The following is a 16,695-nucleotide window of genomic DNA, read 5'->3' on the forward strand; positions in this document are numbered from 1 at the left end:
TGGATCTGGTTGGAGATTTAAGGTGTTTCAACTTCGAAAAAGTCTGCTCACAGAAGCATCGGGCCGTAGTTTGATGACCCCTGATATAGACAGTTTGGACTTTAAGCCACTTTGACACAATATAATTGCAGTCTATTTACCATATACACAACCATAATGATTAAGGTCTGATTGAGTGCACTTTATAATTTCCATCTAATTATTTTTGGAACACTTTTACATTGTTTATCACATTCACAGATTCTACCTTGAACAAACCATATATTTGGAATTATGTATTCTTACGTTTTCATGTGAAATGTTTCAATAGTCTTGAAAAATAGGCTACTTAGTTAAGGTCTATTTATTTAAATTGTTGTAGACAGATATTTAAATCTATTCATTAACATAAATATGTGTTTGATAACATGTTTGTTAGAACTTTTCTTTCTTTTTTTTCAATCTACAATCTACAAGATAAATGAATGATGAGTAAAACTATATTTATTTACAGAAACTTATTTTGACACTTTATGGTCATCTATATTCACCACTATGGATTTGGAAAACAAACGCTGGGTTTAACCTGCTCAATGATCAAGAATGTTTAGTTCGATTTTAGTTAGATTCGCTTCATCAGCCACGCAGAACGCAAACGCCACGAGATCCGCTGTAGCTCACGTGGGTTGCAGGTGGCGACTGTCCGACTTGACGGCTTTCTTTTAACCTCCTCCCCCAACTGCAACCGGCAGCTCTCGCTGACCACCAAGGCGAGGCGCAGTTCATCTCGAACAAGCCTCTTTACTCTCACCCTCATTTATCTCTTGTCTGAAGTTTCTCTCTCATGCTTTATATATATATATATAATTATTTTTTATTATTAACCTTTATTTAACCAGGGAAGTCACATTGAGATTAAAATCTCTTTTACAAGTGAGCCCTGGCCACGACAGCAGCAAATCACACAAAAATTACACCATCAACAACATAGGGAGGATAAATATACATGTATACATTTAACAAGAACAAATATATGTATACAATTTTTTGACTTGTTCTTTAAATTCAGTCAAAGAAATAAACTGCTTCAATTTAAAATGTTTCTGTAAATCATTCCAAACAAAAGGTGCACTGTAACTGAATGCTGTCTTTCCAAATTCTGACCGAACTACTGGAACTTCCCATTGTATATAGCTACTGGATCGTAAGTCATACAAAGACTTGTTTGATGATAAAAATTTAGACAAGTATGGTGGGAGCTGACCAATAATTGCTTTATACACAAAAATGACAAAATGTACTCTCCGTCGTACTGAAAGTGGAAGCCAACCAGTCATTTCATAGAGTTTGCAGTGATGAGTTGAATAACTCGCATGTGTTATAAACCTTAATGCAGAATGATAAACCGAATCTAGGGAGTTCAATGTTGTCTTTGAGGTATGTCTGTATAAAATATATCCATAGTCTAGAATTGGTAAAAAAGTAGCTTCAACTAATTTCTTTCTAGCCTGTAGAGTAAAACAAGAACTGTTTCTAAAATAAAAGCCCAATTTTAGCTTTAACTTTTTTATCATATGTTCAACATGCAACTTAAAAGACAGACTATCATCCAACATAAAACCTAAATATTTATAAGATGAAATTAATTCTATTGGTTTACCAGACAGTGTGTATATCTGGAAGGATGATGCATTCTGAAACAAATTTCTTTTTGAAAACAACATATATTTTGTTTTTTGATCATTAAGAACTAGTCTTAGAGAATTAAGATTATGCTGAACAGTCACAAATGCTTTCTGTAGATTTGAAAGAGCCTCTGCAGGTGATGAGGCTGAACTATAGATAATAGTGTCATCTGCATAAAAATGAATATTAGCATTGCACACATTATCGCCAAGGCTGTTGATATAAATAGTAAACAACAGTGGTCCCAAAATAGACCCCTGTGGCACCCCATTTCTAACAACCAGCTTTTCAGAAAAAGCCCCTTCAAGAAGTACTCGCTGAGATCTGCTACTTAAGTAATTTCTAAACCAACCAATCACATTGTCAGACAAACCAATACTAGTCAGTTTTGACAATAAGATTTCATGATTGACGGTATCAAAAGCTTTTGATAAATCTATGAATAGCGCAGCACACAATTTTCTGCTATCAAGAGCATGTATTATGTCATTAAGTACTTTAGTAGTAGCTGTTATCGTACTATGGTTTTTCCGAAAGCCAGACTGAAAAATGGACAGAATATTATTACTACATAAATACTGCTTTAGTTGGTCTGCAACCAGGGATTCAAGAATTTTTGCCAATACTGGTAATTTAGAAATTGGGCGATAATTATCTAATTTAGAGGGATCACCCCCTTTTAGCAATGGCAGGACTATAGCTGTTTTCCAAGCATCAGGTACAATATTCTGCTCCAATGATAAATTTAAAATATAAGTAAGTGGCTCAACAATAATATCAGCTGCAATTTTCAAGAATATTGGCTCAATCTCTTCAGACCCTGCAGACTTCCTAACTTTTTAAGGGTTGACAAAACCTCATTTTTCCCAACTGGTCTAAAATGAAATTTAGGCCCGTCCTTTACTCCTGTACATGTTTTATCTGATATGTTCTTATTTGACACACAGTTAAAATTGGACCCAGATGAAATAAAATGCTCATTAAAACAATTCACCATTTCCTTTCTATCAGTAACTTGTTGATTGTTTACAATTAATTGCTTAAGAACAGAGAAGGATGATGGGATGAAAGACAATGACTTTATTGTTTTCCAGAATTTAATAGGATTATTCAGATTTCTTGTTGTTTCATCAAGATAAAACTTTGATTTGGCTTTGCGAACAGATATTGTACATCTGTTTCTCAACAATCAAAAAGCCAACCAATCTACTGCCAAATGAGATTTTCTTGCTTTAACCCAAGCCAAATTTCTTTCATGAATAAGTTCTGACAATTCTTCTGAAAACCAAGGATTGTCCCGTCCCTTCACTCTGAAACTCCTCATGGGAGCATGCTTGTTCACAATCTCCAGTAAAAGAGTTTGAAAATAAGTCCATGCTATTTCAACATCAGGTATAAGGAATACCTTTTTAAAATCACATAAAAACACATCATGTAAAAAACCCTGAGTATCAAAAACCTTAAAACTTCTCTTCTTAATAATCCAGGGTTTAAATTTTGGCATTTTACTATTCCTGACAGCAGCTACTGCACAGTGATCACTTACATCATTTGGGAATATTCCAACATGAGAAAATTTATTAGGTGCATTTGTTAAAATAAGATCAATTAAGGAAGATTTACTTGGAGTTTTAAAATTTGGCCTTGTGGAAGCATTTACTATTTGGGTTAAATTTACTGAATCACAATATGCTTTAATATCGTCAGAAGCTGAGGTCATCCAGTTCCAATTTAAATCACCCATTAAGATGATCTCCTTAGAAGACAAATCATCTAAAACAGATGAAAGGGAAGAGAGAGCCTCTTTATCAGCTGAAGGTGGTCTGTAACACCCAACAAGAGTCAGATGGCTATCCTTTCCATATTCTAAGTCGATTGCTAATAATTCAAATTGTTTTGGAATAGACAATGATTTTATAACAGTAGCACTGAGTTCTGACTTTATATAAATTGCTATACCACCTCCCTTACTTTTTCGATCTACACGAAAAACATTATACCCACAGACTGAAATGACACTATCTGTGATTGACTTTTTAAGCCAAGTCTCAGACAAAACCAAGATGTCTGCCCTGGATGTCTTGGCCCAGATTTTCACATAATCCAGTTTTGGTATCAAGCTGCGAACATTCATATGCATAAATCCAAGACCAGACCTATTAGAAAAGTCCAGAGGAGTCAGTTGGCAGTTCAACTCTGGCCCAGGGTTTGGGTTAACATTCCCAGCCATCAAAAGCAACAATAATATTAAACCTCGCTTCTTGAAATTTTTCAAAAGGACAGCTCGATGATGATGATTTCCAGCAGATTTCTGAGCCAAGTTTGAGCAATCAACAAAATGCTCTTGGATAGTCAATAAGTAAACCAAAGTGGAGTTCATCATGAGTTCCATGACGGCTGTGCATTAAACAATTTTAAAGAAATAAACAATTGCAGTGCATTTTGATGGAAGTTGTGGTGAAATATATATATAAAATTAAAACCACCTTCTTGATTCTACACTCACTGTCCATTTTATCAGCTCCACTTACCATATAGCAGCACTTTGTAGTTCTACAATTACTGACTGTAGTCCATCTGTTTCTCTGCATGCTTTTTAAACCTCATTTTACTCTGTTCATCAATGGTAAGGACCACACAGGACCACCACAGAGCAGGTATTATTTAGGTGGTGGATGATTCTCAGCACTGCAGTGACACTGACATGGTGGTGGTGTGTTAGTGTGTGTTGTGCTGGTATGAGTGGATCAGAAACAGCAGCGCTGATGAAGTTTTTAAACACCTCACTGTCACTGCTGGACTGAGAAAATCCACCAACCAAAAATATCCAGCCAACAGTGCCCCATGGGCAGCATCCTATGACCACTGATGAAGGTCTAGAAGATCACCAACTCAAACAGCAGCAACAGATGAGTGATAGTCTCTGACTTTACATCTACAAGGTGGACCAACTAGTCAGGAGTGTTATAGAGTGGACAGTAAGTGGACATGGTATTTAAAAACTCCAGCAGCGCTGCTGTGTCTGATCCACTCATACCAGCACAACACACACTAACACACCACCACCATGTCAGTGTCACTGCAGTGCTGAGAATGATTCACCACCCAAATAATACCTGCTCTGTGGTGGTCCTTTGGGTTAAATCTATTGTAGTTCAATAGTAATCCATAGTTAAATCTATTGTAGTTCTACTCTTCTGTTGGGAAAGCCTTTTGTTATAATTTTTTCTTTTCCCCTGGCAGTCCTTTGTTCTTAGTTTTTTTTCCCGTTTAAACATTTTCCCAAAACGGGTGGTTTTTGTATGTTACTTTTGTAACTGTTTGAGCTTATTGGTTTTTTATCCACCTGAGTCAAAGCAGTTTCTAGAGAGCCTGCGTGGCTGACTAATAGAGTGTTCTCTCAGTAATATGACAACCTAGGTTTGAATCCCACTCAGAGAGTCTTGTTTTTTTTTGTTATATTACCTGTTCCATGATCAGACTACTAAGCACTTGGGTCCTATTCCTAATTGGTCTGGTAGCTCACCCAGTTAAAGACACCTGTGTAGTACGCAGGGGTTTGGTGTTCAAATCCACCACTGGGTGAGCACTATTACATAACGGCCAATAACCTGGGAGTTTATAAAAGTTGTATAGGGAAGCAACACAATGACCAAAAATAGCCAACAAATCTAGGGTGGTCAATAAAGAAAGCAGGTGAATACCCTGTAGAATACACACCCTGCCCTAAATATAGTAGTGCTGCGATGTGACCGGATGAAAGATGTTCATGAAAGAAATCCTAGACTGATCTTTATTATGACTAATACTTTGTTAATTGTAAACCTGTGTTACTGGTTTTAGCAGAATGTGTTTGTACTAATTTGGGAATCCTAGTAGCATCTGTAATCTGTAATCTGCGTATGCTAAACAAAATAGCCTAGTAAGGAAAATTATACAGTCAATGTAAACTTGTTGGACACTCGGTTTTAAGATAAGTTGTTAATATAGAGCCCCCTCTTTGTGGCTTCACTTTTGTGGAAAAGCTTTTCACAAGATTTTGGAGTACAGTGGACCCTTGACTTACGAATTTAATTGGTTCCGAAGGGTTGTTCTTAGGTAAAAATGTTCGTTAGGTAAACCTATTTTTCCCATAAGAAATAATATAAACAGAATTAATCTGTGCCAGACCTCCCAAACCCCCCCTTAACTAACCTCTCTAATGTCTTAAATGGTCTTTTTTGTTATAAATACAAGTATATTATAATCTTAAATTATAGAATAGACATTCCTGTAATAAGCAATAATGAACAACAATACACAGTAGTACTGTACATAAACACACATCACATTTCAGTACAGTACGTGCTGTACTATACACCAAAATAAATTTCCTTCTTTTTTTATAAAATGTATCTACCAGAAACAACAATAACTGTCATATTTCCCTATTATTTCCTTCTTTATTTTAATAGTGTTGTATAGTGTTGTATTTTGTAGGTGTAATTGCACGATTCCTTCTTCTCTCTCACTCACTGTCCCCTCTGCCTGATACACAGTGACAGCTACTGGCAGGAATAATTATACAACAACAAATAGTGATTTTTTTTTCATTTTCTCACCATTGCGCTTCGTCTTCTTCTTTGGGGACATTTTAATATTAAATTTTACAAAATATAAAGAAAACACCGGAAAAACACCGTCCGCTGTCCGAATATTCGCTTACTGTATATATATTATTATATATATATATAGAGAGAGAGAGACGGTTGGAGTCAACTTGTTCGTGACGTCACGTGTTTCACGAATTTCTGTTCGTAATCCGAAATTTGTTTGTACGTTAAATTGAAAAAGATCGTTCGTAACCCGAAATGTTCGTATGGTAAACCGTTCGTAACTCAAGAGTCTACTGTATAGTTATTCTATTTTAAATCCTCCCGCCCCTGCCGGTCCGTTGAATTATATTTTATATGAAACCGGTCCGTGGTGCAAAAAAGGTTGGGGACCGTGGCTGTAAAGGACTAAAACCAATAGCATAAACAATCACTAAGTACATGACAGCAATGCTACCAACAAATCTATAAACATCATCCTACCTTTTATTACAGGTGCTAAATAATCAAACCCTTACTGTATGGCAGCCAACCTGGCCGTTTGGTGTTCTGCTGAATGTGCATAGCTTCCAAAAAGGATTGTGATATCCAGTCTGTGCAAAATGTTATTCATCCCTACTGTTTGAATATAATTTCTCAGTAAATTTTTAATCAATACAATGACAAAAATTAGCTGTTTTGCATAATAGCTTAACATGAAATATAAAAATGTGTACACCAGCAAGGTAAAGGGCTGTGTCATCCCTTTACAATATCCTATATGCTGTGCTCAAAATAGTATTTAAGCCATTCGTTGAAATCTGATTTAGCACACTATTTAGTACACAAATACCCTGCAGCACCCCCTTACCCCACTTTCGCTGTATGTGTCCATTACCTTATTTGTGAGGCTATTTATCACACTAGCACATTTAAGCAAAGGTTTTAACTATTGCCATTAGCCATTGACCTAAAACATCAAGCTTGAAGTCCCCTTACGCGAAGATGACATTTGTCAGATATACACTGATCAGCCATAACATTAAAACCACCTCCTTGTTTCTACACTCACTGTACATTTTATCAGCTCCACTTACCATATAGAAGCACTTTGTAGTTCTAAACTACTGACTGTAGTCCATCTGTTTCTCTACATACTTTTTTATCTGTTTCTCTGCATGCTTTTTTTAGCCTGCTTTCACCCACAGGACCACCACAGAGCAGGTATTATTTAGGTGTTGGATCATTCTCAGCACTGCAGTGATACTGACATGGTGGTGGTGTGTTAGTGTGTGTTGTGCTGGTATGAGTGGATCAGACACAGCAGTGCTGCTGGAGTTTTTAAATACTGTGTCCACTCACTGTCCACTCTATTAGACACTCCTAGCTAGTTGGTCCACCTTGTAGATGTAAAGTCAGAGACGATCGCTTATCTATTGCTGCTGTTTGAGTTGGTCATCTTCTACACCTTCATCAGTGGTCACAGGACGCGGCCCACAGGGCACTGTTGGCTGGATATATTTTTGTTTGGTAGACTATTCTCAGTCCAGCAGTGACAGTGAGCTGTTTAAAATCATACCAGCACAACACACACTAACACACCACCACCATGTCAGTGTCACTGCAGTGCTTAGAATGACCCACCACCAAAATAATACATACTCTTTAGTGGTCCTAGGAGAGTCCTGACCATTGATGAACAGGCTGAAAGCAGGCTAACAAAGCATGCAGAGAAACGGATGGACTACAGTCAGTAATTGTAGAACTACAAAGTGATTCTATATGGTAAGTGGAGCTGATAAAATGAACAGTGAGTGTAGAAACAAGGAGGTGCTTTTAATGTTATGGCTGGTCGGTGTACAATTGCCATATTAAGGCTTGAATGAACTTAAATAAATAATAATAAATGATTATTAAATATAATAAATAATGTAATAATTATAATGTCTAATCAACTGATGCTTTAGGTAGCAGCTGAAACAATAGGCTAGGACAGGTGGAAGGACACAGGTGCACACAAATTATAAACATATTAAATTTATTAAAACAAACTAAATGACAAGATCAAAAACACTAGAAACAACAAATAAAAATATAACAAATAGTAATTGCAGGGGTAGAATACACACATACTAAACTAAACCCTATGCTAAACAAGAAGAACATGACATACTAGTCTCTATACTAAGCTATGCTAGCTTATTAATGCTTAGTTAAGAAAATGTATTCATTTATTTATTTATTAGGGTTTTAATGTCATGTTTTACACACTTTGTTTACATTTATAACAGGACAGGTAGTTACTCGTTACACAAGATTCATCAGTTCACAAGTTTGATGTCAAACACGGTCATGAACAATTTAGTATCTCCAATTAACCTCACTTGCATGTCTTTGGACTGTGGGAGGACACAGGGAGACACATAGAGAACATGCAAACTCCACACAGAAAGGACCCAGACTGCCCCACCTGGGGACCGACCTTCTTACTGTGAGACAATAGTGCTACCCACTGAGCTACCGTTAAGCTACACTAGTTGCTAAATGTTAAACTAACAACAGACTATAAAACAATACGATTACAGAAATACACAGCTGCTCAGGTGGCACAGCGGTAAAAACACACGCTGTTCACCAGAGCACATCGTATCGAACCTTGGCTCTGCCTGCCGGCTGAGGCTGAGCGGCTACATGAACAACGATTGGCCTGTTGTTCAGTTAGGGGCGGGATTAAGCCGGATGGGGACTCTCTCTCAGACTAGTGCGATTACGACCTCTGCTGGCTGGTTGGTGGCATCTGCACGGAGATGGGAAAGGAGTGCGGTAGAGGGTGTGGCTCTCCGTACACAGCGCTGTACTGCACTGCACTCGTCAAGTGTAGGCAGGGATGGACTGGCCATCGGGAGGGTCGGGAGTTTTCCCGGTGGGCCGCTCTGTATGTGGGCTGCTGAGAGAGTGAAAAATAAATTCTGTTTTAAATATTCCTGAAGTGTGCATTGGCCCACCACAGTATCCTCGCTGCATGTCCATTGGCCAATCACAGAAATGTCCCGCCCCCAGGATAAACCGTAATCACAAGCAGTGTTGCCAATTTAGCGACTTTGTCGCTATATTTAGCGACTTTTCAAACCCCTCTAGCGACTATTTTTCAAAAAAGCGACTAGCGACAAATCTAGCGACTTTTTCTGGTGTTATTGGAGACTTTTGGAGACTCGAACGTGAAAACACATATTGTTCTGCAGTTACTGTCCTCAACGAGCAGTGGGTCCTGCCGTGAGCCCCTCCCCCGTCCCAAAGCACGGGCAGTATCACAGTCAGTGTTGCCAGATTGGGCGGGTTTCCACCAAAATGAGCGGATTTTGTTGGAAATTGGCAGGGAAAAACACACTTTGGCAGGTGGACAAAATTTGGGCTGGTTTGTAATTATTTTGGCAGCTTAAAATATGAATAAAAAAAAAGCTATTGCTAAAGCAGGTGGAATATAAACAGGTCTCCCTTCTCCCACCACATCCAACCCGTTGTCAAACGTTTGATTGACAGGTTATTCTTTCCAGTCCAAGACACTGTTGCCACGCCCATAAATACACTGATTCATATGTTAGACAAGTGATTTGAGTTGAATATGAAGGTAAGCAAGTCTCGTACATACAACCTCTCATATGTACGAGAGGTTAAACTTTCATTTCTTGCAAGTTTATTTTTATTTACATGCAAAGGGTTGTGTCCTAACAAATAATGCATTTTACAAACTTGGTAGGCTACTTTAAAGACATGCAAGCAAAAAAAAATTGTCCTTAATAATGTATAATTACTGATCTGTACATTTTAAGATATTCATTTGTAAGTCATGATGGTTTAACTGGTTTATTATTTGTGAAATGCTAAACATCATCTGCTTATCCTGTGTTTTGGGCGTTTTTTCATGCATTTTGGCTGAAAATTACTGTCGCAATCTGGCAACCCTGCCCAGAGTAGCTCAGTGTTTTCTTAAAAAACAAAAACAAACCACGAATTAACAGAAGAATGTTCATTTGTAGTTCTAAACATATTTAGGGTGTTTTACCCACTTTTTGTCTCTCCCACGATGTTATTCCTCTCTTCTACAGCGTCAATTACATGCAAATGAATCATATGCAAATTAGGCGATGACGTCATTTAGCGACTTCTAGCGACTTTTAGGACAGCCAATAGCTACTTTCCTTACTGAGGAGTTGGCAACACTGATCACAAGCACCAGTACAAAAACTATGAATGAGTGCGAGATGGAGAAAGGGTCGAAAAAGCGTAAATGAGGTGCAGAAAAAGCCCGTGATAAAAAACAGAAAAAGCTGCAAGCAGATGCAGAAAAGTGCAGGAAACTGGACAGCCTGTTTGGCAGTGAGGAACTACAGTATATCCAGAGAGCAGAAAAGGAAAAGTTAGTGTTCAGTGACTCTGCTTCGTTAGTAACGCCGTTTAAGAAGAGACTGTGGGCCCATCTCAAATGTCGCCTATGCCCTACTTAGGGTACTTCCTAACAGTACAAAACATTTCTTTTAACAGTCACTGAATGATTAATAAGTAGTTATCTAAGCTACTGTTGGATATCAGGGGCTTTAAACCAGCCGTTTTAAGGACGATTTTTGTAAAAGTTCTATGATATCATGTCCAAGATAGTGCACTACATAGGGCGGTGGATATAATTTAAGATAGTACCATTAGTCTCTGCTCTTCAGAAAAAGTAAACACTATCTTGTCCTCTATAATACAGAAAGGAAAATGCAGTTGTTCAGGACATTTTTAGAGTGATTATGTTCATAGCTCACATGGTTAATTTCCCTTGTCAACATATAAAATATTTATTTCTTTGCTCATCGGAGCAATGCACTAATTTGGAACAAACGTGAATCACGTGTGAATAAAAGTGCTAAAAAAGCATATTTACCAGTGTTGAAGGTTTAATGAAAGAAAGGTTTAATTTTATTTCTTGTGGTTTAATGAGACAGGATGGGGAAATCCAATAGAACCATTTAAGAAATTGTAAATTTTATGTGTGTGATAGATGGATAGAACTATTAATCCCAAAGGAAAGTGTTGGAAATATATATATTTGTTTGTAGTTATTTTTTTATTATTTTAATTTTTATTATAGTGAGTTATTAACTTTAGTGGTAAGATAGATGAAAACTATTAATATCAATCATCTAACACTTGATTAGGGGGTGATATGTGTGGCGCAATGTGCTTGTAGTGGGCTGGTCAAGAAAAAAGTCCAGGGCTGAATTTTGTTCCCAGTCCAGCCCTGAGTGTAGGTGATAAGATGTTCGATTGCTGTGCACGTGACGGAGGGGGCGTAGAGCAGCCTCATCCTCCCCAATCAGGAGCAGGGACCAGCATTAGTGAGAGGATGATTGACGGACAGAAATTGGATGCGCTAAATTGGGAGAAAAGGGGGAAAAAAAAAGAAATACACTAAGAAATCACAATAAAGGGGCGGCACGGTGGCTAAGTGGGTAGCATTGTCACCTCACAGCAAGAAGGTCCTGGGTTCAATCCCCAGGTGCGGCAGTCCGGGTCCTTTCTCTGTGGAGTTTGCATGTTCTCCCCGTGTCCACGTGGGTTTCCTCTGGGTGCTCCGGTTTCTTCCCACAATTTAAAGACATACAAGTGAGGTGAATTGGAGACACTAAACTGTCCAAGACTATGTTATATATAACATTGTGAGCTGATGAATCTTGTGTAACGAGTAACTACTGTTCCTGTCATGAATGTAACCAAAGAGTGTAAAACATGACGTTAAAATCCTAATAAACAAACCAACAAATCACAATAAAGAAAATGAACCAGGGTATCAAACCCAGGACCTTCTTGCTGTGAGGCAACAGTGCTACCCACTGAGCCACAGTGCGGCCAACCAGGAATCACAACCAAGCAAAATTACATCCAATCTGTAATAAAAGATCTAGATAATTATAAATGCCAGATGAAGGTAACAGAGCAGAAGGGGTACTTAACACAGACTAATTAGGAGAGACGTGGGGAACAGCTGAGGATAATAAACAAAGGACACATCAAAAAGAAGGGGCAGAGACTGAGTGGGCGTGCAGTGTAAACAAAAACAAAGAGTCCATGTGGTAAATCACAGCGGGAAACTGAGACTGTTACAGCAGCTCTGTACAAGCTTTAAAAAAACCCAAGCAAGATAAATACTCCTAAATATAGGCATCAAATCTTGTTTTAATCTGTTAATTTGTCTCACAAAGACAATTTTGTGTATAAGATTATTTTGCTTGTTTTGATGTTATATAGTACTAAAACAAGCACAATTAGGTTCTTATACACTGATCAGCCATAACATTAAAACCACCTCCTTGTTTCTGCACACACTGTCCACTTTATCAGCTCCACTTACCATATAGAAGCCCTTTGGAGTTCTACAATTACTGACTGTAGTCTATCTGTTTCTCTACATACTTTTTTAGCCTGCTTTTACCCTGTTCATCAATGGTCAGGACCCCCACAGAGCAGGTATTATTTAGGTGGTGGATCATTCTCAGGACTGCAGTGACAATGACATGGTGGTGGTGTGTTAGTGTGTGTTGTGCTGGTATGAGTGGATCAGACACAGCAGTGCTGCTGGAGTTTTTAAATACCGTGTCCACTCACTGTCCACTCTATTAGACACTCCTACCTAGTTGGTTCACCTTGTAGATGTAAAGTCAGAGACGATCGCTTATCTATTGCTGCTGTTTGAATTGGTCATCTTTTAGACCTTCATCAGTGGTCACAGGAGGCTGCCCACAGGGCGCTGTTGGCTGGATATACTTTTGGTTGGTGGACTATTCTCAGTCCAGCAGTGACAGTGAGGTGTTTAAAAACTCCATCAGCATTTCTGTGTCTTATTCAGTCATACCAGCACAACACACACTAACACACCACCACCATGTCAGTGTCACTGCAGTGCTGAGAATGATCCACCACCCAAATAATACCTACTCTGTAGTGGTCCTGGGAGAGTCCTGACCATTGAAGAACAGCATGAAAGGGGGTTAACAAAGCATGCAGAGAAACAGATGGACTACACTTTTTTTTTATTCATCTGTTAATTTTCATTTACGCTTGGGCATTTTTATAAAAAAAGGGCACGAGGGCGGGATCTAAAGAGAAAGGTGAAACGCAGAAAGAATTTGACAATTTTTGGTCCAAAACAGGGGACATGTCCTGGAAAAAGAGGATTCATGCTCTAGTTTTGCAGATACAACTGCGGCACACATCCTGTTGTTGTTTACACCAGAGATCAAGTGATAGCATTGAGGAGCAGGCTTTGATTGCCACGCAGCAGCTGAGGATTCCAGCGGACTTGAGGCATTTCAGGGAAGCTAAGCCGCAAATTTAGGGCAAAGAAAAGGAGATATAAACCTTATCTCCCTTCCATCGTAATGAGAGAAATGGACGAACTGTCTGCTCTAATACAGACACAACACGATTACCGGGATTGCAGAATATTGTGTTCAACGGAGTTATGACTGCATGAGGATCTACCGGACTTGCATGTTCATCTGAAGAATTCACCATTTAATAGGTTCATGAGCAGTTGGGTGGTGTAATCATGGTCACATTACTGTTAAAGATGTCATTTGCAAACCGGACTGTTTGTGGTTGCTATATGTTCATATTATTTACCTCATGAGTTGTCCCATGCTGTTCTTTGTGCTCTTTACATCCCACGTTCTGCTAATGCTATGCCAAGAGTGCAACTATCCTGTGAGTGCATAATCAGAACTTTAATTATTCTTCTCTTTCCTCATATTTAACATTTAGTCAGTTTATTAAATGCAAAACAAGAGAGAACAGGATGTTGGACCTTCTGTATGCTAAAGCTAAACAGTCCTTCCACCTCTGGGGAGATCTGATCACAACTTCATACAGCTCATCCCCCACTATAAGCCTGTAGTATAAAGCCAACCAGTGACAACTAGGACAGTAAGAAAATGGTCTTCTGAGGCCTGAAATTCACTTCATCGTTGCTTTAAATTTACAGATTGGGCTGTGTGAATCACAGGAAGATGACATTGATGGTATTTCATCATCAATTACTGGCTACATCAATTTCTGTGTGGACTTGGTAGTGTCAACTATGACTGTTTGCTGCTTTGCCAGTAACAAACCATGGATAAGCAGGAAATCCCTCCTTAACCAAAAGAAGTGACCCCTCAAGATAGGGAACAAAGAAGAAATTAAGAGGATTCATAAGGAGCTCAAAATTAGGATTAAAGAGGCCAAAGATTATTACTGGAGGAAGCTAGGGGTCAAACTGCAGTGTAGATGTATACACTGATCAGGCATAACATTAAAACCACCTCCTTGTTTCTACACTCACTGTCCATTTTATCACCTCCCCTTACCATATAGAAGCACTTTGTAGTTCTACAATTGCTGACTGTAGTCCATCTGTTTCTCTACATACTTTTTTAGCCTGCTTTCACCCTGTTCTTAAATGGTTAGGACCACCACAGAGTAGGTATTATTTGGGTGGTGGATTATTCTCAGCACTGCAGTGACACTGACATGGTGGTGGTGTGTTAGTGTGTGTTGTGCTGGTATGAGTGGATAAGACACAGCAATGCTGATGAAGTTTTTAAACACCTCACTGTCACTGCTGGACTGAGAATAGTCCAACAACCAAAAATATCCAGCCAACAGCACCCTGTGGGCAGCGTCCTGTGACCACTGATGAAGGTCTAGAAGATAACCAACTCAAACAGCAGCAATAGATGAGCGATTGTCTCTGACTTTACATCTACAAGGTGGACCAACTAGGTAGGAGTGTCTAATAGAGTGGACAGTGAGTGGACACGGTATTTAAAAACTCCAGCAGTGCTGCTGTGTCTGATCCACTCAAACCAGCACAACACACACTAACACACCACCAGTATGTCAGTGTCACTGCAGTGCTGAAATTATCCACCACCTAAATAATACCTGCTCTGTGGTGGTCCTGACCATTGAAGAACAGGGTGAAAGCAGGCTAAAAAGGTATGTAGAGAAATACGGGCTAGAGTCAGTAATTGTAGAACTACAAAGTGCTTCTATATGGTAAGTGGAGCTGATAAAATGGACAGTGAGTGTAGAAGCAAGGTGGTGGTTTTAATGTTATGGCTGATCGGTGTATAAGATATGTGGAAGGGTATAAAGGACATTCCTGGCTGTCAGTAAAGCCCCGTTTCAACTGAGGGCACTCATGTGCAAATGAGCCGAACCATTTTATCTTAGGCCTATCAAGATCCATCTCCCATAAAGCCATCATCTCTAATGCCTCTGCCTCCCTCAAAGCTTTGATTTTTCTCCTTAATCAAATGAAATGATAATTGATTTTTTGTTTACTTAGATTTTCCTTCTATTAGATGTTGTATAGGTATCTAAAACTATTTAGTGTGACAAATATGACAAAATAAACATACAGTATTAGTAATAGTAATGGAAGAGTAAGTACATAACTGTACTTTAAATAAAATGAGCTTTTAATGGATATATTAACTGCATTGCAAAGCAGTCTGTTGCTTTAGTTTTTTTTGTTCACACCTAATTTACTACCAAGTGTATGCATAGTTCTACAGGCAGTGTAGAAGTGTAGAGAAACGTTTAGAAATGTTTAGCATTAGCAGCATTTATCACATTAAAAATGGCCAATCATGACCATAGTACTTAAAAAAAAAGTTGGCTCAGAAGCTTACCTCCATGTGTTGTAAAATAGTAGAGGGATGTTCAAACCCACAGTAAGCCACTCCTGGGCACACAAGAACATGATACAGAAGAGACTGTGGATTGAATATTCTGGAAGCACCAGCTGGTGGAAGAACAGACACATTATAGATGTTATCATTTAGTGCCAGCTATAACAACAAGACATTCATGTGCCATTAAAATTCTATTAACTAAAATTGTAATAGACTAAAGTTATATTGTCTCCTTTTTATGTTCAGTAAATGTGATTTCAATTATAATTATAAAAATTAGGGATGTCCCAATCAAGATTTTTTGTTCCCGATCTTTAATTTTGATCCCGATCCGATACCGAGTCTCAAACCGATACTTGTATTTTCTAGATATTGTCTAGATAAGAACTGGATAATACTGTTCACACAGTGCACACTTCAAGTACATTACAGTTATTCAAATTAATCCAATGTATATGTTTAACAACTGAATAGTTCTGCAGTGCTGTAGGAAAAAAAATGCCTGCCGTGTTGGAACTGTAACAAACGTTTCTGTGGTTCTATTGTGACAATGGTTTGATGGACGTTTCTACGCGAAGTGAGTGTGTTTTGACCCTTTGGGGCTTCCATAGTGCATGGAATAGCGTGCTTGGCTAACACGATGACTCTAGCTGTCCGCTGTTCGGTACCGTAACAGAAGAAGTTAATAAAGTGTTATGCTCCCGACAATTTGTGAATATACCGTGTATTTATTTCTTTATTAA

General features: G+C 38.4%; 1 protein-coding gene across 1 annotated transcript in view; it reads right to left on the minus strand.

The window, feature by feature from the left end:
• The window catches only part of cnih3 (cornichon family AMPA receptor auxiliary protein 3), a 65,079-nt gene that overhangs the window by 8,196 nt on the left and 40,188 nt on the right, over positions 1 to 16,695 (minus strand). The window contains exon 4 of the mRNA XM_063001229.1: positions 15,950 to 16,062. Within this exon, the coding sequence (XP_062857299.1) occupies positions 15,950 to 16,062 (113 nt within the window). The remainder of the gene's footprint in view (positions 1 to 15,949; positions 16,063 to 16,695) is intronic.

Source organism: Trichomycterus rosablanca, chromosome 9, assembly GCF_030014385.1.
Source record: "Trichomycterus rosablanca isolate fTriRos1 chromosome 9, fTriRos1.hap1, whole genome shotgun sequence".
Classification (NCBI taxonomy): Eukaryota; Metazoa; Chordata; class Actinopteri; order Siluriformes; family Trichomycteridae; genus Trichomycterus; species Trichomycterus rosablanca.